General features: G+C 39.9%; 1 protein-coding gene across 1 annotated transcript in view; it reads left to right on the forward strand.

The window, feature by feature from the left end:
• The window catches only part of LOC122808670 (CD209 antigen-like protein E), an 827,142-nt gene that overhangs the window by 492,691 nt on the left and 308,350 nt on the right, over nt 1–26,101 (forward strand). Inside the window, exon 4 of the mRNA XM_044079648.1 lies at nt 18,964–19,115. Coding sequence (XP_043935583.1) covers nt 18,964–19,115 — 152 coding nt within the window. The remainder of the gene's footprint in view (nt 1–18,963; nt 19,116–26,101) is intronic.

Genomic DNA, 26,101 nt, shown 5'->3' on the forward strand with positions numbered 1-26,101 from the left:
AGTTTAAACAAACAAATATGCAGCAAATATTGTTTTAGTTAATCAGAAGTGGAGAAAACAGTTGAACATAGACACTTATCTATTGTAGTCTCTCAGCAGGTATTTGGAAAACATGTAGGCTGACATATGGTTGCCCCATTAACTATCATTTTTAGCATCGTCTCACAAAAATGTATTATTCCATCTTCCTGGAAAAAGGCAAACATTATTTCAATTTATAAAAATGTTGGCTGCTGCATTGTGGACAAGTACAACTTAATCAGCCTTTTGTTGTTGTTCAGCAAATGTTTAAAAAATGTCTTCTGAACTTACTTCAGAGTAATTCTAGACACATTAGTGTGTCAGATATGAATGAGAATGGCTTTCTGAAAAAAAAATAAAATCATTCTACATTAGTCTGTCTAAGCAGCTTATGTGATCATGTTAGCAGAGCTGTGGGTAGCAGGCTTGGTCTTACTGTAGTATGTTTTGATTACTCTAGATAATTCAATAGTGTGTGATATATAGTTATTATAGTGTGTATGATGACACTTGGTGTCAATACCTTCATATTAAACTGGAATAGCTCATGACTTTATAACAGGTAATTTAAGGTAAAACTTGGCAGCCATTATTTGGATTGGGCAGATGTTCACTCAGAGATTTCTCAGGGTCTGTTTTGATCTCACACTTATCAATATTCTTCTTGGGCTAGGATTATATAGGCTCCAGAGCTGTTAGTCTAGTACACACCTATGAACCTAATATGGTATATTGACATAGTAATCTTTGTTACTGTCTTAGATCTTGTAACACTGTAAGGCATTCCAAATTCACTGCATATACACAAAAGTATTTTGATTAGAAAATAAACCAGTGACATCAAATTAAGATCAGTTATCATTAAGAATACTGATTTTAATAGGTTGATTAAGTATCTTTTGAGTGTATTAAAAAGTCTGACAAGGAAAGGGCTTAACTTCAATTTAATTGAATATAGTTCCATAACGTTTGGGCCTGTGAAAGTCAATCATGTCACCTTACTAAGGAGCATTTCTATTTTATTTTATGTTGTTGGTATCTATATCAACCTCAAACTGAATTTTAAAGCCAAAGTAATCAACTCTAAAGCCATACAACTACGTAGTTAGATTTTTAGACATTTTCCATCTATGTCTGCTTTACTTAAAAATATTGTTTAACTTGTCTTAGGCTATTAGTCAAGTCAAATGATATGTTTCCTCATATACTAAGTGTAATTAAATTCTCCTCCAGTGAATACGTACTGGACACCTACATGATGTTCACGGTCTCAACTGTTGTGAGAGACTTCAATTCTTGGGCTTATTTTCCATTTACTATATAATAAGTAAATTGTATTGCTGGGTATAGAGTTAACTTTTTCTGAAAATCATTATGATATAGTATTTTTTGTTAGCATCTTACATCTTGTTAAACTTTAAGACATTTTAAATTATTTTCTCTCAACATTACTTATTCATGGAATAATTTCCCAAAGCATATACATAACTACAACTCTATGAATGCACGGGTTGTGAGGGTGACCTAATGGTTAAGGTGTTTGCCTTCCAAACATCAGGATATTGCAGGGTTTGAGTCTCACAAGGGATAATTATCTAGGCTTAAAGGGGCACGCAAGGGCAGTTAGCTTAGTATGAACTTCTGAACATAAGATGTAACTACAGTTCTGGGTTGGCCATTTAGTATTCTCTGTAAATATGGACTCTGTGTTCTAGCATCGCATCTGGGCTGAACAAAGGTGTACCTTGAACTGTGGACTATGAGCTACAGCTCTAGGTATACTTTGCCTTGTTCTGTTCAGTGTCTCATCATTCTGCTCTGCTTTTTAAAACATTTTCTGTTTTAATGTGAGGAAGAAAGGAACTACCTCTTTCTTAAAGTTGCTTTGCTCTCTTTCTCTCCCAGTCCTTAAAAGTCTCTTACACAGAGATCCTATATTGTGTATCAACAGAAATACCACTCAGTTCAAGGTTATTTCGTCTCACAGTATACACTACCGTTTTCTCTTTTCTTTCTTTGCGATGTTGCTCTCCCTATGTCCTAGGGAGAATAAATACCACATTGCCTTTATCTTTTCTTTCTATATGCTAATTTCTGTTTATAAAATGTTCATTAGAACAGTCTTTATTTTCATCTTTATTTTCTTTATTACTTTTAAATAGCTGTTTTCTAGATTGTGCCCTTATTTGATTTTTTTCTGTCCTTGACTGGCAGTGTTTGATTTATAGTTCTGTCTAGTTGCTGGTTCTTCCTCACCAACTACACCAGTGAAGTTATAGGTTCATAGGTTCATAGGTTTGTACTAGGCTAATGGCCCTGGAGCCTTTACAAGCCTAGCCCATAGAATTATCCTGGCATCGTGCCACACAACCTTAGTTCCTAGTGCCTTTATCGAGTAGAAACACTGGAGTGATCCCCAGGGTGAAGTTTCCATCTCCCATCCACTCATCAAGATTTCTCTTGAAGAGGGCCAGTGAGGTGCTCTGCTTGACATGTATGGGAATTCTATTCCACAGCCTGGGCAGTCTCTGGGTTATGAACCTGTCCCTCCAGCATGTTCTGTTGATTGTGGTAATGAGGTTGAGGTTTCTGGAGCATGTGGTGTGGAGGGATTGGGATTTCTTTAGATGTAGCATTTCTAACAGAGCTGGGTCAGACATGGCTTTTTAAGTCAAGCAGAAATCACCTCTAAGTGGGTGATATGAGACAGAGAATAGTTGGATTTTTTTGAGTCTGTCCATATAGGACAAGTGTTTAAGGCCTGGGATCCTCTTTGCGAGGTACTTTTGCAGCCTCTGCAGTTGTTGCAGGTGTCTAGTGAGGTACATGCCAAATGGGGCATTGTACTCGATGATTGGCCTAATGAGGGAAGAGTAGAGGGAGACAATGGCCTCTTTCTTCCTGGATGCAAAACCCTTAGGAATGAGATGTGCCACGCAGAAGGACTTTCTGACCACAGTGGCAACATGGTGGTCAAAAGAGAGGTTGCTGTCAACCTATGTTCCCAGATCTCTTATAACACCTTCTGTATTCAGTGGACTACCATTAATGTGGCAATTCAAGGGAACTGTTTTTTTCCCCAAGGGGGATGATGACACACTTTTTGGCATTGAGCTTAAGGCCATGGTTCTGACAACAGTCTTTGGTCTCATTGAGGCCTTTCTTTAGGATGTCAACATTTCTTTGGGAGTTAATAATAGCTCCTGACTTGCAATCATCTGCAAACTTTGTCAGCCAGAGTCCTTTCGTGTTGGTCAGGACTTCAGAGAAATAGATACCAAACAGGAGAGGACCCAGGACTGAACCCTGTGGGACTCAACTCATGGCTGGTCATCAGTATGACTTGGAGTTAGCTACTTTCACACTGTGGGTTATAATTGTGAGCTAGTTTGCAACCCACCTAGTGATATAGGGGTTGATGCCTAGCTTAGTGAGTTTTTCTATGATTCCTGAGTGGGGAATGGTATCAAAGGCCTTGACCAGATCAAGGTAGGCTGTATGAACCACCTTGCCTTCATCCACAGCTCTGGTGACTGACTCAAAGAAGTCGACCAAGTTCAGTAGGCATGGCCTACTCTTCACAAAACTAAACTGTGTAGGATCCAGAGTATGGAGATTCCCTATATCCTTGTTTATTAGGTCCATGATAATATGTTCCATAGCTTTGCATATCAGACTTATCAGGCTAATGGGGTGATAATTCCTGGGGTCTGTAGTCGCTCCTCCTTTGTGTAGAGGGATGACTGTAGCAGTGCACCATTCGGTAGGGACAAAGCCTGAGGTGAGGCTGTGATTGAACAGGGCACAAAGGTGAGGTGCCAGTTCACGCTGTAGTTCATGTAGAACACAGCCACGGATATTGTCAGGTCCCACAGAAGCTGTATTCTTGCCCTTGGACAGTGCTTTTTTAACCTGTGCAGCAGTAATACTGGGTGCCTGGCAATCTACTGATATTGCGATTGGTCCTTTCAGGGGGGAGAGAGGGGTAAAGTTAGCACTAAATTTGTCAGCCAGTATATTGGCAATATCTGTTGGCTCAGTATAGGAGGTACCATTGTGCAGTAGCTCAGAGCAAATCTGGGTATTGGCGTGGAGATTCTTTACATAACTATAGAAAGCCTTGTGGTTGTCTTTACTATCTGCTGCAATTCTGTTTTCATAGCTAGCTTTAGAGGATTTGATGAGGGATCTCAACTTTTTGTTGAGGCTGATAAGGGAGTTTTTCTAGTCTTTGGACTTCACATTATTCTGCATCAGTTTCATCCTTCTGTTGTAGAGTTTGTTTATGGCAGGGGACTCCCAGATTGAATTCTTTTTTTTTGAGGAGAGCATCTTGGTTCTATTGGGCATGGCGAGATCCATGCATTTTTGCACGTGTTTGTACAGTGCATCGGTATATGATTCTGCAGTTATTCAACTATTCTCCATTTGCATGGGTCCCGTGAAGTTAGCCACCTCTGTTTTTAGGAACCCAAAGTTAGCTTTGGAGAAGTTTTTCATAGTGATTACCTTTGTTGGGGGTGGGAGGGATGTTGATTTCCAAGGTGATTAGTTTGTGGTCGGATCTAGTCAGGGAGGAGTTGACTATTGGTGTAGAGTAACGGTTGCCCATATTAGTAATGACCAGGTCAAGGATTTTGCTACCTCTAGTGGAGATAAGAATGAGCTGGTCCAGGGCATTGGAATTAATGAATTCCAGAAAGCATTGGGCAAGTGTATTGGTACATGAGTAGTTTTCCAAGTTAATGGAGGGTTAGTTGAAGTCACCCAGTATGAGAGTGTTAGGTTGGACCTTAATATTCTCCAGGGTTCTTAGAAATGTGGAGTGTGAGTCTTGGGACATGGTTAGGGACCTATAGCAGGCTATGACCTAAATCGCTGTCTTACCCAATGTCAGCTGCACCGAAAGCATCTCAGATGTGTTATGTTGGGCTACCAGTCAGGAGGTGTGTGCATCCTTTATGAATATGGAAACACCACCACCTTTGGAGCTTCGGTCCAAGTTCTGGGGCCAAAAGGTGTGGAATGAGTTATAGCCTGGTAGTGCAGGGGTGCTTTCTGCTACCTTGAACCAGGCCTCTGTTACAGCACAAATGTCAATGTTCTCCATTTTAAGGAGTGCTTCAAGCAAGTGCATTCTGAGATTTAGACTTCTAGCATTAAGCAGCATGACTCTCAGATTGCATTTGTTTGTAGCTGTTACAGCGGTAATTTGATCTTTGGAACACCACCTAAAAAAAGGCACTGTAGGGGTGGAAAGAGCCTTGGCCAGTATCCAGAAGCCCAGGGGTGACGGATGCAGGCCATCTCTTGTAAAGAATCGAGATCTGTCAGTCATGTCATCCTAGGCAGACAGATACTGGATCCCCTTAGAATGACACCAGAAACTTAGCCAATTGTTGAACTCAGTCATTTTATGCTTGTACTGTGGTATCATTCTGGGTGATGGTAGGATGCTGCTCAGGGCTGGGTCATACCCACCTGGGCTACATAATCCGAGAGCTCCTCCATGTCTCTTTTCATGTAGTCCAGGGAGGTACATCTCGAGTCATTCACACCCACATGTACAATGACAGAGTCATATTTGTACCTGTTGCTGAGGGACCTGAGTGCATGCGTTATGTGGTAGACCCTGGTGCCCGACAGACAGTTGACTGTTACTTTCTCCTTATTCAACCTAGTGAGTAGAACATCAGTGTGTCTCACTATTGAGTCACCTATGACTAGTGTGTTGGGCATGCTGATTTGCCTTAGGGGCTTTGGTTGAGTGGCACACTGTTTACGAGAGATATGTGTCCCGTGATTAGTGTTGTGTTGTGGTGGTCGAGTGCATTTATGCCTTGGAGGTCTCTGCTGTTTGGGTAGATTTTTATTGAGAGCCTCCACGAAGGTGGGTGTGTGGTTTGTTTTTTTTATGTGAAGGCAATGCTGGTGTGTGTCCTGGAGGGCTATGTGTTCCATGTGGTGTGGTTCAAGTGTTGACCTTCTCCTCTTGACCAGCTATTCCAGTCTTGGCTGGAGAGTGCGTGGCTTCCAATTTGGATATATAAGTGCATCTCTCACAAGTCTGAGTGTTGGGAGGTAAGAGGAGAGGGTTGTCAGTGTACATGAGGCTGTTGCTACATTGTCTCAGGATGCCCAAGTTCACCAGGTTAATAGGATAAAGTACAGGAAACTGACCTTTAGACATGCCTGGAGGGGTGGTATTAATGGGTTCATATTACGTTATCAAAAGTTAACGTAATCAAAAGATCAAAACTTCGAAATGGCAGCATTTCGAAGCTTGCATTGTGGGGGGCTGTATCCCCACACCCCCCGCTAAATATATATTCCAACTCCAAGATTGCACTACAGTGAGGAAAGGGCAAATATTCCAATCCTCACTGTACTGTGATCCCTCAATGTGATCTTCGAAATGCTGCCATTTTGAAGTTTTGATCATTCAATTACATTATCTTTTGATAAAGTAATAGGAACCCGGCATTAATAGGTACTGGAGCTGTTTCCTTGTAGAACATTTTGTGCTGGTAGCACTTTTGTGTACTACAATAATTGCTACAAGAAGTCTGATAAAGTACTAAACTAATAAGCTAGTAAAAGTGCAGGAGAGGTGAGAACTAGCAGATCTAAGGGAAAATTGAAGAGCAGATGTTGGCACCGCTCAGAAGCTTACAAACAGTCCTGGATGCAGCAAATCTGTGTCTGGATTACATTAGTTACAGGAAAGGTGGGAAACAAGTGCAGATGTGGGCTTTTAAACCAGAAAGTTGAAAGAGATGCAAAAACTGCCCAAATGGCTAATAAACTACAATTTCTGGGCCAGAAACCACTCATCCTGTGGTAGATAGGCTACCTAGAGCTTACCACTCCCACTGATAAGCTAGAAGGCTTCCCTCCAGTACAGAAAGGCTTGGGGGGGGGACTCAGAAGCTTACAAATAGCCCTGGATACAACAAATCTGTACCTGGACTAGACCAGTCACAGGAAAGGCAGTGAACAGGTGCAAATGTGGGCTTTTAAACCAGAAAGTTGAAAATGTTGGAAAAACTGCCCAAAAGGCCAATAAACTACAATTTCTGGGCCAAAACCAACTCCTTTTGTAGTAGATAGGCTACCTATTGCTTACCACTCCCACTGATAAGCTAGAAGGTTTCCCTCCAACACAGAAAGGCTTGGGGGGCTCAGAAGCTTACCAACAGTCCTAGATACACTAAATCTGTATCTGGACTAGACTAGTTACAGGAAAGGTGGGAAACAAGCACAAATGTGGGCTTTTAAACCAAAAGGTTAAAAGAGATGAAAAACTGCCCAAATGGCCAATAAACTACAATTTCTGGGACAAAAACCATCCTCGTGTGGTAGATAGGCTACCTAGTGCTTACCACTCCCACTGAAGCTAGAAGGCTTCCCTCCGACACAGAAAGGCTTGTGGGGGGCTCAGAAGCTTACCAACTGTCCTGGATACAGCAAATCTGTATCTGGACTAGACTAGTTACAGGAAAGACAGGAAACAAGCGCAAATGTGGGCTTTGGAACCATAAAGTTGAAAGAGATGGAAAAAACTGCCCAAACGGCCAATAAACTACAATATCTGGGCCAGAAATCACTCCTCTTGTGATAGATAGGCTACGTAGTGCTTACCACTCCCACTGATAAGCTAGAAGGTTTCTCAACACAGAAAGGCTTGGGTAGCTCAGAAGCTTACCACCAGTCCTCGATATAGAAAATCTGTATCTGGAGTAGACTAGTTACAGGAAAGGCAGGAATCAAGCTTAGATTTTTTTTTACAGAAAGCAGCTAAAACAGCACTAAAAACAATTCAAGTGCAGTGCAAGGTAGCACACTTGATTGTGTAGCAGTATTAAAGCAAATAAAGTTTAAATAAATGCAATTTATTCAAAATATATTCTGAACTAAATTCATTTGTTGCTTTATTCAACTCTGAACAGTTAAAAAGTGCCAAAGAATATACTTAGCTGAGAAGCACACTCAGTCAGAACACAAGGAAATTTTTTGTGTGTGTGTTAGTAAAGTGCAAGGGAAGAAAGGAGGAGCAGAGGATAATTCAAGGTTAAGAACCTAAGTGGGTTGGCCTTCTTAAATGTTCTCTTTGTATTAGATAGAATGAACACTAGACTGGGAGGAGTGTCTCAGGTCAAATTTACAGTAGCGGCGGGCAACTGCAAAGCCACCAACTATAACAAACACCACAGGAATAAGGTGGCTGGGAGGGAAACAACCAGTTTCCGAACAGATCAGAAACAAAAAACAATGCCAGCAAATATATAAAATAATTCAGTCTGCAAATATATAAAATAATTCAGTCAGGCAAAATTTAAGACAATGCAGAATTCTTAAATGTTAAAGTGCCAGGAATTATACTTATCAGCGATATATTTCCACATTGTTTGAGAGCACTCTTCAAGGAGTTTCTAACAGTGTATATCTTACTGATACATTTTTCCATCTTTAGCACTCATCTGAAGGGAAGAATTTTGCATTTCTTGGACATTCTGTTTTAATCTGACAAAAAATTAAGACTTCTGCTCAGGCTGTGCTGCAGGAAGCAGATGAATGTGTGAAGATAATCTGAATGATTTGAGGCAGTATTACAACAGGTCAATGCCCATTAGCTGTGGTCAAACAAAAGATGGTGTCAGTAACTTTCATTCATAAACTGCCTCAGTACCCAGTCATTACAGCTACCTTATGGACACACACACACACACACACACACACACACACACACACACACACACACACACACACACACACATACACACACACACACACAGAAACACGGGTCCCTACCATACCATCAAAAGAACAATTCATCAAATAGCACTTAGTTGAACATGCCATTCATTGAGCTGTTCTTACTGAGATCACATTACAGTAAATATCATGAAATTTGCCTTTTCCCCACGGTAGTGCAATCTCAGAGTTAGTATATATAATTAATGGGGGTTATGGGGGGGTTGATGAATGGCATTTCTGATGAAATGCTGTTCATTGACGTGACAGTTTGATGATATAATATGGACCCCCTCCTACAAACACACTCACTCATGGATTTGTGCACACACTCTCACACACACACACACACACACACACACACACACACACACACACACACACACACACACATGACATTGACCACCAATCAAGTAGAGTTGTTTGTATGGCTGTGACGGTTTACCTCAGAAGTCTGATTATAATGAAATGAATGAATAAATACACAAATATGTAACTGCAAAATGAGAATGTATTTTTTTCAGATTTTTCTTCAGATTACTGCTGTGGAAATATAGTGTGCAATCCACTACAACCACTTTGCATACCTCTTATCCTTTCAGCTCAAGAATTAATCAGGAAGCTAAAAGTACCGGGGAACAAAGGACCAAAATCAGAGATGGTTGTTGCCTTTATACATTTACATCATTTAGAATAACACAGTTTGCATTCATTTTTTTGAAGGCTACCAAATCTGAAACGCAGATGTCTGTAATTATTTAATGACTGCAGTTCTCAATGATTAGATAGAAAAAACACAAATGTTATGAACGGCAAACAAAAATATGAAGCAAAAATCAGATACAGTCTTAGAAATCAGGAACAGTTTAATGCATTTCTTCCCACCACACACAATTTGGCTTTACTGGCCTGAATGTTACCATAAAGACTTAAAAAGTTAAAAAGTCATGGACATTCAGAAGCCATACAGCTGAAACACTTGATATCCTTAAGGAGTTATTTGCATATAGCCCATGGACCTCCTTTACAGGAGGTTTACGGTATCACACGGTGAAAACTCGAGCTTTAGTGAGTTTTTCTTGTAGTTTTTACTGAATGATTTGTCTGCGTGACTGTTTTACCATTTGGTTTGGATGTTAGTTGGGATATTTGTGTTTCTATAGTATGTTGAAAACAGATCTATTACCACCTGTAACATGATGTTTTATAACAATGTAATAACAGCTATGAATGAAAATTTGTGCTGTGATATAATTTATATAGATTTAACTTCAGCATTTTACAGGGTCATACACAAAACACTGACCAGTAAATTAGTACAACTAGGTATTGATGTACTCTTGATAAGATGGACATCTGCATGACTTACAAATAGGACATGGCAAGTATTATACAGCAACTGGGCAGGTGAAATCATTGGTAACAGTCAGGGTGTACCACAGGGCTATGTCCTATGCCCTTACTTGTTTAGATTGTATCTATCAGACCTAACTTTTTCATCTGAGCTGTTCTACAGTCTATATGCAGATGACCTGAAATTGGGTATACTGTTTACATGTGTTACAGATAAGGCATGTCTGCAAAATAACTTGACTAAATTGACCATTTGGGCACAGGAGAATAATATGTTGATAAATACATCAAAAACTAAGCATATGAGATTTGGGAGGCATAAACTGAAAGGTGAATATTTAATACAGCACACAGTGATTGAAACTGTAGACTCATTTAAGGACCTGGGTATATGGACAGATTCAGCTATGAGTTTTTCTAATCATATCAACCAATTGGTTAATGATAGATATAGAACTATAGGTTGTATAAAAAGATTTATATAGGAAATAAAAACAGTGAAGTCATTGTTTTTTAGTTACAATAGACCAAAACTTGAGTGTGGAATAACAATATAGAAACCCTTTAAGAAAACAAGCATGAGTAAACTGGAAAGAGTACAACAGAAATATACCAAGGGTATCTATGGATGTAAAAATTTAAGTTATTATGAAAGACTAAAATATCTGAACTGGTACATTGTCTCTTACAGACATCTAAGAGGAGATCTTATTCAGGTATATTGGGCATTTAGTGACAACTACCTCTGGGAATGTTTGGAGTTAACAAAAAGTACTACAGAATCATCAGCCAACCTATGTAGAAGATTCTATAGGAATGAAAAGTGCACTAATTGCTTCTCTGACAGAGTAGCCAATGCATGGAACAGACTACCAAATTACATTAAAGCAAGTACTAGTTTGGATGTTTTTAAGAGCAGACTGGACATTTATTATGGGAACAAGTGTTTTGGTATGTTGGCAAGCTAGAAGGGCATTAATGCCTGTGCTTGAAATATTTGTATGTATGCATGTATGTATGTAGTATAGCAAACTATTTATGCGCATTTATATTACCTTGTCAAAATTTTACTGCATCAAAGCAATAAATGTCGAACATAATTGAGGGATGCAGTAAAATATCTAACGAGTATAAAAAAACAAAAAAGAAAAAAAAAAAAACTAAAGGGCGTAGGCAGGGGGGCAAGCCCTCCTGCACCCCCCACACCCCCTGCTACTTAAATAAACCATCTCCAAGACCGCACTACATTGAGATAAATGGAAATCTCCCCCTATGGAGATTTCCTTTTACCTGGCCGATATTCTTCGCTATTGATATTGTCGTGCCAAAAATATCAGATTCGATATTGTCAGCTTGCGACAATATGCTATAGACCCATTTATGCTGTACTGACGAGGGCAATTAAAAGGCTGAAACATGTATATCCACAGCTACAGTGTTTTTTTTTTTTTACTGGTATGAATATAAACATAAAGACTTGAAAAGTAAAAAAGTGATCGACCTTCAGAAGTTGTGTAGCTGAAACACTTGATGTTCTTAAGGGGTTACCATTATAGGAGGTTTAAAGTATCAGACAGTAAAAACACTAGCTTTGCTATGCACTCAAACACACGCGCGCGCGCGCCCGCACACACACACACACACACACACACACACACACACACACACACACACACACACACACACACACACACACACACACTCATGACCATCAATTATAAACATTTGTATGATTGTTGACCTCAGAAGTTTGTCTGGGATCAAATTAATGAATAAATACATGAATAGTTGCCATACTGGAATGTAACTTCTCACCTCACTGGTGTCAGACTACATTACAATCCCTCTACAAACAAACCTTTACAAGCACATACCTCTCATCCTCTTAACTCAAGAGTCAAGCAGGAAGATAGAAAATAATGGGGGAAAAGGACTAAAATCAGGGACAGAAATCACACTTATAGAAATAGAAATGTGCTAGAGAAAAATGCTTTAAATTAGCATGCTTTTTCTGAAGGCTATTAAGTATGAAAGTCAAATGTCTGTCATATAGTGACTTTAGACTTCACTGATTTTCCAAAAATACTTACATTATAAGGAACAGATTGAGATTCAGTGAGTGTTGAGAGCACCATTGCTCCCACAAGGTTATATTTTAGTTCAAGTCGCGGTGGTGCAGCAGTAGTGTTGTCGCCTCACAGCAAGAAGTTCTCCCATTCAATTGTCGGCTGGAGCACCTTCTATGTGGAGTCTGCATGTCCTCCCCGTGGTTGAGTGGCATTCCAAAGACATGTGTGAATGGATGTGCCTTCATTGAAGGTTGGGCGTCGAGCTGGCACCATAAAAATCTATTGCCAATCATTAGTGGACCGGAGTTCCACTGTGGCGACCCCTAACTCGGAAAAAGCCGAAAGAAGAAGAAGTACAGGCACACTACATTGGCATATACTACAACCACAAATGGTCAAAACTCACCACAGTTATATGCTGATATGCATGAACTGAGTACAAACCTCAGTGTATGCAAAACTAAAATAAAGTATAGAAGTAAAAAAATATTTTTTGCAGGGAAGCAAGCTCCCTGTGTCCCCAGACCCCCAGCTAATTATATATACCCACTCCAAGATCTCAACACAGTGGGGAATGGAGAAAATCCCACTCCCCAATGAACAGCAATCGAGCAAAAGAAACGCTGGCATCCTGCGATGAACTGGCAGTTCAGTATAACTATCCTACTAATTAAACTTTTGATATAATGAACAGACAAACAAACATACTGTAATCCCCTGCACATTTATTTATTTATATTGTTTACTGGGATAGTTCACTGAGCTATAAAGAGCCCATTTTCAGTGGAGGCCCAGGGAGAAAAGCTCCATAAAAACATAGAACAGTTAACAGAAATAGCAATGTGAAAATTTACATAAAATAATATAACATTATCTTGAAAATTTAACAGTATAAGATTTACATAAGAAATAAAAGCACAAACCATTATATACACAAGAGCACATCTGTTACAGCCAGTTTAAGACTTTGATATTAAACTTCAAAAGTTTAATTGCAATCAGTTGAATGAATAAATGCATATATATAACTACCACACATAAATAAAAAAGGCACTGTATCTCCCTCCCCCACATACCTTTCTGCCTCTTAGTTCAAAAATCAAGCAGAAAGCTAAACATTTATAGGGAATAGACAAAAACTTGAATATGTTCAAACTGCATAATATACATTTTTATATACTAGTTGCTAGAATAAAAGACTTTGCATTAATATGCTTTTTTGGAAGGCAACTAAGTTTGAAATACAAATGTCTCTCAAGTGTGAAATTGAAATGTCTGTTTGTTACGTAAAGGTTGCAGTCCTGTTTGAATAGGTTCATAGGTTCATACTAGGCTATCTGCCCTAGGGGATTTATAAGCCTAGCCAGAGTGTGTGTGGCTTTCACCACCCCTTAGGATGAGAATACTATACACATTAGTTTGCTGTGCCTCTGTCCAGCAGTGACACAGAGATGATTCCCGGGGTAAACCTACGATCTCCCATCCACTCGTCAAGATTTCTCTTGAACAGAGTCAGTGAGGGGCTCTGCCTCACATGGACTGGGATTCTGTTCCATAGTGTAGGGAGTCTCTGGGTGATGAATCTGTCCCTCCAGCACGTCCTATTTATATCCGTGTTGAGGTTTAAGTCTCTTGCTCTCGTGGCTCTGGTAGATTTGGATTTTTTGAGGTGGAGCATGTCTATTAATTCCGGGTTGGACATGGCCTTGTATGTCAGGCACAGATCACCTCTGAGCAGACAGTATGCGACTGAATAGAGCTGGAGTTTCTTCAGTCGGGCATCGTATGACATATGTTTGAGCCCCTTTATCCTTTTGGTGAGGAACTTTTGGGGTCTTTCCAACTGCTGCAGGTGTCGGGTAAGGTACATTCCGAATGGGGCATTGTACTCAATCATTGGTCTGATAAGTGAAGAGTACAGGGGTACAATGACCTCTCCTGATCTGGATGTGAATCCCTTCATGATCAGGTGGGCAATGTAGAAGTTCTTCCTAACCACTTTGGCAATGTGAGTGTCAAAAGAGAGGTTACTGTCAACTTGGGTCCCCAGGTCCCTGATAACTTCTTCCGTGTTTAATGGATTACCACCTATTTGGTAATTAGGGGTTACCTTGTTTTTCCCAAAGGGTATGACTATACATTTTTTGGCATTTAGCTTAAGGCCATGGCTCTGGCACCAGTTATCCATTTCTATGAGACCTCTCTGGAGGATGTCTGTGTCTGATGGAGTGTCAATTATGGTGCCCAGTTTGCAGTCATCTGCAAATTTTGTCAGCCACAATCCCCCTATGTTTGCCTGCACTTCAGAAAAATAAATGCCGAACAAGAGGGGCCCAGGACTGAGCCCTGTGGGACACCGCTCGTGACCGGCTTAGAGTCTGACATGGCACCAGCAACTCTAACCCTGTGTGTTCTGTCCTTGAGCCAGTTTGCAACCCATCTTGTGACATATGGGTTTACATCAAAGCTGGTGAGCTTTTCTATGATGCCCGAGTTGGGGTATTGTGTCGAACGCTTTTGCTAGGTCAAGGTAGGCTGTGTGAACTGCCTTACCCTCATCAATGGCCTTAGTGACTGTTTCGAAAAAGTCGACCAAGTTCAAGAGGCAGGATCTGCCCTTGACAAAGCCAAATTGGGTAGGATCCAGTGTCTGTAGGTCCCCAATGTCTTTATTTATGAGTTCTATTATGATCCTCTCCATAGCTTTGCAGACAAGGCTCGTCAAGCTTATGGGGCGGTAATTTCCAGGGTCCATAGAAGCACCGCCTTTGTGGAGTGGGACCACAGTTGCTGTACGCCATTCTTTGGGTATGTATCCTGTAGTAAGGCTAAGATTAAACAGCAGCCTTATGTGTGGGTTTAGTTCCTCATTGAGTTCGTGTAGCACACAGCCGGGGACACCGTCCGGTCCTATTGACGCTGTGTTTTTTGCTTTAGAGAGAGCAGCTCTCACCTGGGCATCTGAGATGTTTGGGAGGCTAGACTCTGGTGGGATAGATATTTCTCCTTTTGGGGGGGAGGGAGAAATTTGCACTGAACCTGTCTGCCAGTATGTTGGCAATGTCTGTGGGTTCAGTGATTTTTTTATCATTTTGGACTAATTCTGAGCATATTTGGGAGTTTCCACCCAGGTTTCTAACATAGCTAAAGAAGGCCTTATGATTGTCTTTTGTGTCATTAGTGATTTTTCTCTCAAAGTTGGCCTTGGATGATTTTATGAGTGATCGTAGTTTTTTGCTAGTATTGATCAGAGATGCCTTCCCATTTAGGGATTTTGCTCTGTCATGTAGTAGCTTTCTCCTCTTGTTGTAGAGTTTGTTTATGGCTGGGGTCCACCAGACCGGGCGCCTGCCTTTGGTGGAAAGGGTCTTGATTTTATTAGGGATTGCTTGATCCATACATTCCTGGAGGTGCTCGTAGAAGGCATTTGTAAGGGTTTCAGCAGCGTGGGTTGTGGTTTCCACTGGCTCGGGGGCCTTGAAGGATACCACTCCAGTCTTAAGAAGTGTGAAGTTTGCTTTTGAGAAGTTCTTCACTGTGGTCTTTTTTGCTGGGGGTGGGGGCGGGATGTGGATCTCCAATGAGATTAATTTATGGTCTGATCTCACCAATGAGGGATATACTTCCAGTGTGGAGCATTTTGTCCCCATGTTTGTGATGATCAGGTCTAGTATATTTTCTCCTCTTGTGGGAATGGTGACTAACTAGTTGTTCCATAGCATTTGAGTTTATGAACTCCAGGAACCTTTGGGCTAGGGTGTTGGGGCTTGAGTAATGTTCCCAGTCTATGTTTGGGTAGTTAAAGTCACCCAATATGATGGTGTTTGGAGAGACATTCATACTCTCCAGTGTCTTCAGGAAGGCTGTGTGGGTTTCCCGAGTTTGAGAAGGTGGTCTGTAGCATGCTACAAACTGTAGGCCAGTTTTACCTATGGTTAATTGCACCTGGATGGTCTCCGATGCTTCGTGCGTTGCCACTAACCTGGAGGTGTGGGTATCCTTTATGACTATGGATACTCCCACTCCTTTTGTGGTTCGGTCCGGATGTTGGGGCCGGAAAGCATGATATGAGGTTTAACCTGATAGTGCTGGGGTGCTCTCAGGAGCCTTGAACCAGGTTTCAGTCACAGCACAGACATCGATTTTCTCCATACTGAGGAGGGCTTCGAGGGCGTGCATCTTGAGGTTTAGACTTCTGGCATTGAGCAGTATTACCCTTAGTTTTTCTCCATTTTTGTTTTCTAGGGCGGTAGGTTTATCATTTGAGCCTTGCCTAAAAAAAGCACTATGGGGGTGACAAGAGCCTTTGCCAATATCCGAAAGCCCAGGGGTGACAGGTGCAAGCCGTCCCTTGTGAAGCAGCATGGCTTGTCAAGCATGTAATCCCAGGCAGACAGACACTGGATCCCCTTAGAATGACACCAGTAATTAAGCCAATTATTAAAGCTGATCATTTTGTCTCTGTATTGTGGCATCATTCTTGGTGAGGGTAGGCTATTGCTCAGGGTCAGGGTCATACCGGCCTGGGCTACATAATCTGAGAGCTCCTCTATGTCTCTTTTCATGTAGTCCAGGGAGGTACGTCTCAGGTCGTTCACACCGGCATGGACAATGACTGAGTCATACTTGTACTTGCTGTGGAGTGACCTGAGTGCTTGTGTTATGTGGCGGATTCTAGCGTCAGAGAAACCACTATCTTTACAAGGAAAAAAAACAAAACACGAGGCAACACCTGTTTGTGAAATCAAAACATATATATTCCCAATACACACACACACACACACACACACACACACACACACACACACACACACACACACACACACACACAAACACACACACACACACTCACAGACTATAATAAAAGACTTACATACTTAACCTTCCTACATTCTAATTAAGTTTTACATAAAAGGTTAGTAAACTTTAAAAAAAAGTGTACTGTGTTCGTATTTGTGGAATAGTCCATGTGCCTGTCTTTCATTTTGAGAATCAGGATGCTTCAGTCCAAGCCAGTCATTTGAGGAAGCCTGAGCCAACAGAAATGCTCCTTGTGTTTTATACAGCCACTGAATGGGCCACATTTTCCTGATATTTCTGCCTTCTGCAGAGGGCAGGCAGTCTTGTTATAAGGAGTGATTGCCTTATTTCATGTCAGGAGTATACATAGCACCGGACTGTTTTGGAAATATTCCAGTAAGCAGAGTAAACAGATGCATATATTTTTTTCTGTAGACCACAGAAGGTAATAGAACTTCATGCATGTGTGGAGGTCAGATATTGGTTACAGTAATAATAATGCAAAAATGTTGCATTAGAAAGCAAAAGAACAAAAAGTAATTAAAAACTGCAGTTTTCTTTTTTTTTTTTTTTTTTTTTTTTTGTGGGGAGGGGCAGCAGCCTGTCAGCCAGTACCAAGAGCTGTTCCTGCTTCAACTATTTACAGAGCCAGGTATCGTGTTAGTATCACGACTTGAGTTTTAAAATACTTATTTTACCTATCAGTTTAAGTGGGACAGGGATCGAATTTCATAGTTTGAAGACATAGGTGATGTCTCCTACATTGTTGTTGTTGGACTAGTAGTCATTAAAAAAGATTTTTCGCTAGAGGGTAGTTCTCTGCTACATGACTAGTATTGTACGAGGTTTTAAATTACAGGGCATTTTTCTCGGTTGATGAGTTTTGTGGGCTGTGACTAATTGTAAGTAGCTTAAATAATGGGGTAGCTCTAGCCAGTATTTTTCTTCTTGGACTTCACAATGATGTTTTTTTTTTTTTTTTTTGCCCATTTCATCTAAACTTATTTTGGTGAGCTCATACCATTGTTAACTTGTTTCATCTTAATCTTATCTTATCTAAACTCATTTCACTGAAAACTTACTTCAAACCAAATATACCATAAAAGTGCCTTTGCATGGGTGCAAGAACCCCTGCACCCCCACACCCCATTAACTCCATCATCGCACAGCCATGGAGAAAAGACAAAAATACCACACACAGTGAATCAGTGCTCAAGTGCAAATACAAACATCTACTCAATGAAATGAGATTTCATTGTTATGAGTTTTCAGTAAAATGTGCTCATTCTTAGGAGTTTTAATGTTATCACTTTTCAGTGTTATGATAAGAACCCAAATATGCATGGTATCAGTTTATATTGTAAATTGTGCATAATGTCAACATACGCTGTAGTTAATTCTTTTCATTGCTTGCACAGGAAAGTAAAGACTACTATAGTCAACTCCTGTCAAGCCCACGGTGACATCTAAGTGTTTCTTTCATCATAATTATGCAATTAGTGGATTCTCATAAAGATACAGGTTTGTGTTTGTTATTTTTGAGGTGGGTAAGATCCAGTGAATAAGTTAGTGTGGTACAGGGTATGTGATTTGTTTTAATAGTGTGCATACTGTCCACTGGATTTGGGAGTAGTTTTATGTTAAGTGGTTGAGGGGTTCTTAAAGCAAGCATTTTATTTTTACAGACTTGATAAGAACTGTTTTGTGAAGTTGTACTATTTTGTGTTTGTGTGGTTATATTTTGCTGTTTTTATTTACAATAGTTTGCATGTTGACAAGTTCAGCTATGGATCCATTAGAATATATCAAAAGTAATGCATACATACATATATATATATATATATATATATATATATATATATATATATATATATATATATATATATATATATAATGTAATGACTGCAAGTTAGTTTACTGCCACTCAACAATATGTTTTAATGTTTTAATTTCTTTCCTCTAACAGAAAATATATTCACTTTTTTCCCACTGGGTGGAAAGATGTACCAGAACAGCTACTACTTCTTCTCCAGTAGATATATGAATTGGAGCGAAAGTAATGCATGGTGTAAGGCCTGGAACTCTCATTTAGTGATAATCAGTGATAATGCAGAGCAGGTAAGGAGTATGCATGTTAACCACATCACAACCACTTAAAATGCAAGCGAGATGTTCACATCTTATAAATTATCAGTCTATCTGTTTCATATTTTGCAATATTAACATTATGAATATCAAAATGGTTATTATTTTGTAGAATATTTTGAAAGTAAAGTTATGATGAAATCTTAGTGACTACAGCATGGAGCTTTACCTGAAAAAATATAATCACAAAATGTCTAGCTTATACAGCAGTTATGAATGAAATACGAAAGATGCCAGGTCACATTTGATACATCAGTTTGATTGAAAGAAATAAATGTATACCTCATGAAAAGTAAAAAGAAAGAGGCAGAAATAATCAACACATAGAAACGACATATAAAGGAAGGGAAAATGTGTAAAAAAACAATAATCTTCTTAAATAGATTCTAATTTAGAAAGTATAAAGTACCAATGTATCTCAGGCATAAACATCTGTGAAACCATAGTTTAAGTAATTCAATCTTCCTTACAAATAAATGGAAAGTCCCATCTTGAGCACTTGTTATATCAAATGGGACCACTCCTTGGGAATTTGTAATGTAACATGTCTCTGCTTTCTTGTTACACATATCCCCGGATTCAGCAAGCAGGCGTGCAGGAATAAGTTATTCCTGTTCAGTATGGCAGCGCACCATGCATATGTATGAAGGCACACTGCCGTGCTGCAAAATGGACATGGTTCCATGTATGAGTGCAGGGGGTGTATCTGAGAGCAGAGCTCTCACAATGCACATGCCCCCTGCACTCCAGAATTGCCATTTGGCAAATTAAAACGAGTGAAAATGCTCATAAAACCCCCAAACTGTCAGGGTAAGGAATCTGGACAAAGCCATAAGGGACAATCATCCCTACCAAGCCAAATGTTGATAGAATAACAGAGTTAGTATAACCACATAGCGCATACCTCCCAACCTGTCAGATTAAGGAATGTGGACAAAGCTATAAGGGACAATCGTCCATACAAAGCAGAAAGTTGATACAATAACATGTTCAGCATTGGCATGGATATGCTGAAGGGTACAAATAAAAAAACACAACAAATACATTTTTTTTTTATATATGAAATAAAGTTTAAGCATAGCTGAGTGGGTGTGCCTGTTGCTTAGCTACACTTAGCCTAGCTAAAATGGCACGATAAGTTAAAAAGCAATAGACATCCAGCATAAGCATAAGTGCAGTAGTGGAGAGGTTAGAGCGTACACCTTACAAGTAGTCATTCATGGTTCAAGCATCACCAAAGCCATTTCCATTTTGTATGTGAAACATTAAAATTTTAATGTTTTGCATATTTATGTAAGAAGTTATACATTTTCTCAACCAGAGTAGTGTATTAGGCCCAGATGTGAGGTGTCAGTGTAATAAAGTAGTGAATCCCCCATATAAACACAAGTGCCTCATACAGAATAGTCACACAAGAATAAATTAATCACAGCACATTGGGGAATGTCAGGAAAGGTAAATAAATCTATATTATGTAATGAATGATAAATCAATCCCCAAACAGGTGGTAGACCAATATAATAAAACATAAGCAATGTTAAGCATTGCACAGCTATGTTGACTGGGTGTAAGCATTGTCTACATATGAATACTAAGCATTAGATAGCCCAGCTAAGTGGATTTGCCCATTGGTAAGCAATGCTGAACCTGCCCCTTTAAGCACTGCCAACTTTAGCTGAGCAGGTTTGCGCATAACTTAGCTTAACTCAGCATTTTCACAGCCGTCCAATCGTGTCAAAGGGCAGGAAATCAGCTGTATTTAAACCCTGCAGGCAGGAATATGGCTCATAACTGGTTTTAGCTCTCCACTGTAGGCAATATGGCAGGTGTTGGAGAGGGCATGCACTTCCAGGCACAGCACTGGGGCATACAGGAGTCCAAGGTCATGGTAGGACTCCTGGTAAAAAAAAAAAAAAAACATGACATGAGACTGCTGCAGGACCAGTACCAAGTATCCCAATATAAAGCAGAAGGCTGGGAAAGTCTCGCCTGTGATCTCACCAGTGCAACTGGTATCCCTCGGACTGCTGAGCATGACCGGCACCACTATGCTGACTTGAAGCAAAAAAAATGGGAGCTCTTGGAACAGTGGGTCCAAGAAGCAAGAGACAGGGGAGATATCCCAGCAGTGTGTAAGTATTCATAGCAATAACAGTTTACCAAAGTCCAGCCTGTGTATGTGATGGATAGGTATGCATAAATGTTTCTCTATCTTCATTACAGCTCCAGCTGAGCAGGCTGTGAACCAGGAAGCCCATGTCAGTAGATTGCAAAGGCTGTGTCGCAAGGCTGGTGAGTAACAATCCTGCTTGTAGTAGTCATACCAAATAAATATAAAGGAGTAAAATGTCACCTGGCAGTATAAAAAATGTGTATGGTTTGTACTGAATAAACCAGTAACAGTCCCATATAGGTCAAATTTAAATAAAAGTGTAACTGTCTGGCAATACATTTCAAAATCCTGGATTGGTTGTGTTTACTCTGGTATTGTATGGCCTCACATGTTGCATTCACCAAGCTCTGGTATGTGAATAGTACTGTTGTGTCAACTGTTTCTCACACTGTGCTGCATAAAAAATATATCTAGGAATGTCTGTATAATAATGTTGTAATTACAAGTTCAGATTGTACAACCAAGAGAGACTTAGACAGGAAACACTAAAGAAAAAAAACAACACTTTTTAAATAGCTCAGTCTGACAAAACACAAATTGTTGTACTTTTAGCACACACAGCCATGGTTCGAATCCCGGTAGTGGTAGTAAGCTGTATGCATAATCATATCCCTCAACTGTACATATTTCTGAAGAATGTCCAGATTTTTGCCTCATATTTTTGGCCTGTCCCTCTGTTTTCCTGGCAAATCACTGAGATGATCTCAGAATTGTAGTCAATACATAATGACATACATTTGAGTTTCCGACTTCAGAGCCTTCAGAAAATGTGTATTAAAACAAATCCTGTTACTCTAGCAACTTTCTAAAAGTTTAAAAGAGCAATATTTAAAATATGTCCCTATTTGTACCCCCAGTTTGTCAAGCTTTGTACAGATTTTTTGCATTAAGAGTTTGAGAGGTATGTGCAGAATTATAACAAGGAATTGGGGAATATGTGTAGAAACAATAAGGTAGTGTTAACAAACATTCTCTCCACAAGTCTACTAGTTAAGAGAATTAAAATGTAGCTATAAATAGGTTGAAGTATACACTGTGTACAGACATACCACTGCCCAAAAAAAGGCCATAGGGTATTGTAATAATACCTGTAGAGTAATGATTAGAGCAATGATCATTAAAGTTATGAGTACTGCAAGCATATACAAGTTGTTAATTGACATCTCTCTCCCCCCAACATATCTGCAACAATAATCTAAACTCACAAATCAATGGGTATGTTTTACACCAAACTTACTGTTGGGACGTATGTCCTATTGTTCAACAAATACTGAAATGTGTTTCTATTAATGTTCCCTATTATTGGTGGCCTGTTGCTATCAATATAACCTACATACCGTTGTAATGGCCACTGTGGTTCCATATATGTATGTATTCTGTTTGCTATGCAACTGTTCCAAATCTGTTGTTTTGGGTTTATGGAGATATCTATTCATGCTGTTATAATGAATACTGGATTGTGTTGACTATTACTAACCCACATATGTTCTAAAACTGTAACACCATAGCATGTTTGGAAAGGTTGGTCCCAGCAGACCCACCTCTCCCACCTCATTTGGCCATGGCACCATGCCCCAACATGTCTGGGACCAACCCCGGGACCTCCTCTTCCGCTGGTCCTGCACCACTTTTGGGTGGAACTACCTCAGGGGATGGGGCTCATCCCTCCTCTGGGAGTGGGCACGGACAGGATACTGTCACCTGAAGCCAGGGCTGGGGTTTGGTGCTTAGCAAGCTTCGAAAGGAGTTTGGAGATTTGCTACACCAGCTTGAAAGCCGCATGGTGCAATTAGTGGCTCAGCCTGTCCCTCCTGCTCAGCCCCCAGTACAGCCACCTTCAGTGCCATGAAGGTGCAGTGGTGAATGCCCATAGGTGGGGACCTCAGTCCCACTGTTTCCATTTGGGGTTTATGGGCTTCCGATTTCCAAAAACCCCCTCCCCATCCAAGGTGTTTACCCCCCACATTTGTCATATACTGCTCCTGTATGCTGTCTTTTCTGTCTTGTCTGTATTCCTTCCCAACCTATCTCCCCAAATATACCTACTGCCCTTTCCCATCATCCCTTTCTCACCTTAAAGGGTAATCTGTTCCACCCCAAAAATGTTTTTGCCCCATACATATCTGTCCATTTCGCACATGTGTCCACTAGACACATGTAATTTGGTCTAATTGGCTTCACAACACATTATTGTTGTCCTCACACTCTCTCAGGGGTTTGAGTGTCCAAATATACCTCCAAATTCAATATATATGCACAGCTGATGCCGTAGAAGAAATGGGCACTATGGGCCTTCCCTACACCTGTCCTGCACATCCCTAGCTACTTTCCTTATTGTCTTTCCCTCTGCATGCCCCCTTTTTCACCACTTTCCTATCACTCCTTTTTTCTTTTCTTTTAAAGAAATCAGCATGGGGTAAGTGGAAGTATGCTCTTTTAAGCAACAGAAAGCAGGATTAAACCTGTTTGTATGGCGCAAAGCAATGCCTACGCAGATTAAGTAATTTTAAGGCTGTCTGTAAGCATATTTAACCAGAATTTAGCATTGCTTACCACCATGCAAACCTGCGCAAACCCACTTACAACTGCTTAAAAGTGCCTTAATTACTCTGTACCCAACAGCCCTTGTTCTGCCTGGCAACAAAATAATCAGGGCTTGAACCCAGGACCCTGCACACTATAACCACTGCAAATTACCTCTAATCCATCTGAACTGTAGCTATGTCTGATGTTTTCTCAAACATATTATGCAGCACAGTCATTCAACAGAAGGGAAAATGTATTTATATATTTTTGTGTGTATATATATATATATATATATATATATATATATATATATATATATATATATATATATACACACATATAAACTAATATCTTTTGGCTTTTCCCTGTTAGGGGTTGCCACAGCAAAACTCCAATCCACTAATGATTGGCAGTGGATTTTTAGGTTGCCTATTTGCCAGGCCGACGCACAACCTTCAAAGAAGGTACACCCATTCAAACATACACGTACCTGCATGTATTTAAACATCACTCGACCACTGGGAGGACATGTAGACTCCACATAGAAGGCACTCCAGCCGAGAATCGGACGGTAGAACCTCTTGCTGTAAGGCGACAATGCTAACCGCTGCATCACCGTAGCCTATATATGTAGACATATACATATATATATATATATATATATATATATATATATATATATATATGTGTGTGTGTGTGTGTGTGTGTATGTGTGTGTGTGCAGAGATATATATGTGTGTGTGTGTGTGTGTGTGTGTGTGTGTGTGTGTGTGTGTGTGTGTATATGTATATATATATATATATATATATATATATATATATATATATATATATATATATATATATATACACATACATATCGATATATATAATATGCATATTTGTATGTAGTGCATTCCATCATCAGATCCACACTCTGAACCTCTCACTGCAAAACATTTGACCAAAGGCACTGTAAATGGGGGTGAAGGGGCCAAAAATAGGGACCTCTTGTGATTATCACCAGTATCCCTTCCTCCACAGCTGAACTGTTCCACCTTGCAACAAAATAGCCAGCCCTTGCAAGTCTTGAACCCAGGACCCTGCACAACATAGCTACAACAAGTTACCACTAAGCCATAAGATATCAGGATGATTTCTCTGACATATCATGCAGAACAGTCAGTCTACCATAGGGAATGTACAATGTGGAAGCACTAAACATTCTAATGATACACACACACACACACACACACACATACATATATACATATATAAATACTTATAGATATGTATAAAGAGAGTATATAGAGACGGTGCACAGAATATCAAACAGACATTAATTCTACAGTTGCCACCTTTTCAAATGGCCAGTGTCTGATTCTTTCCTACAAATTTGAATAATTGCATGAAACATATACCCACACACAATGCAAAGGACATTACACTACACAGCTTGCATGCATATAAATGTTTATTTGTGTACTATTTCAGTTTTTTATGCCATTTCTTATAGCATTTAGGTGTTTGAAATACATAATAACTGATTAATGCAACTCTCAAAGAAAACATGATACAGTAATCTGCAAAACATAACATACTTTGCTATCTAGGCTAAAGCCTTCAAGTAGTACAACAGTCAAAACACACTTGCCTTGAAGACAAGAATCAATCAACACTTAATTACAGATGTAGTTCAACAGCCTCCAGTTACACTCTGTAGTCAGCCCCCTAGGGGGAAAGTATCAACTGTTACTATGTAAATGTATCCATTACATATCAATGCTTAACTTAAAATGTCACTATCACACTAACAAACAGAACTGTGTGCAAGACAGTAAGCTCTAGCCCACCACTGTTCCCTTGGTGAAACATATGAAAATGTACAGACATATACCTTTATGTTTCTTATTACTAATATTGCTCACATGTTGTAACAGCCTAGGTTAAGAACATGTAATACCCCTCACCCATAAAATGTCTTGCAAGGGCATATAACAGTGTTCTCTGTACACTGACCTCTTGACTGTATGAGGTCACACACATTGTCCAGCTGTAGCCCTCATATATATGGACGCTACCCCACAACTTGTGTGGGAGTCCACAACATCACTGAAATGATAGCAGGAATGTCAGCACTAAATAATGATAGACCATACCTATCAACCTCTTACTGCATGACATCTGGACAAAGCCTGACATAATTGGGGGACAGATGCTGAAACAGAGGGCTAAATTTGAAATATTGCTGTTATACACTGTGAAAGTTGCTGATGTTACA

This window comes from Protopterus annectens, chromosome 8.part0 (genome assembly GCF_019279795.1).
Source record: "Protopterus annectens isolate FY-2018-M chromosome 8.part0, PAN1.0, whole genome shotgun sequence".
In the NCBI taxonomy this organism is placed as follows: Eukaryota; Metazoa; Chordata; order Ceratodontiformes; family Protopteridae; genus Protopterus; species Protopterus annectens.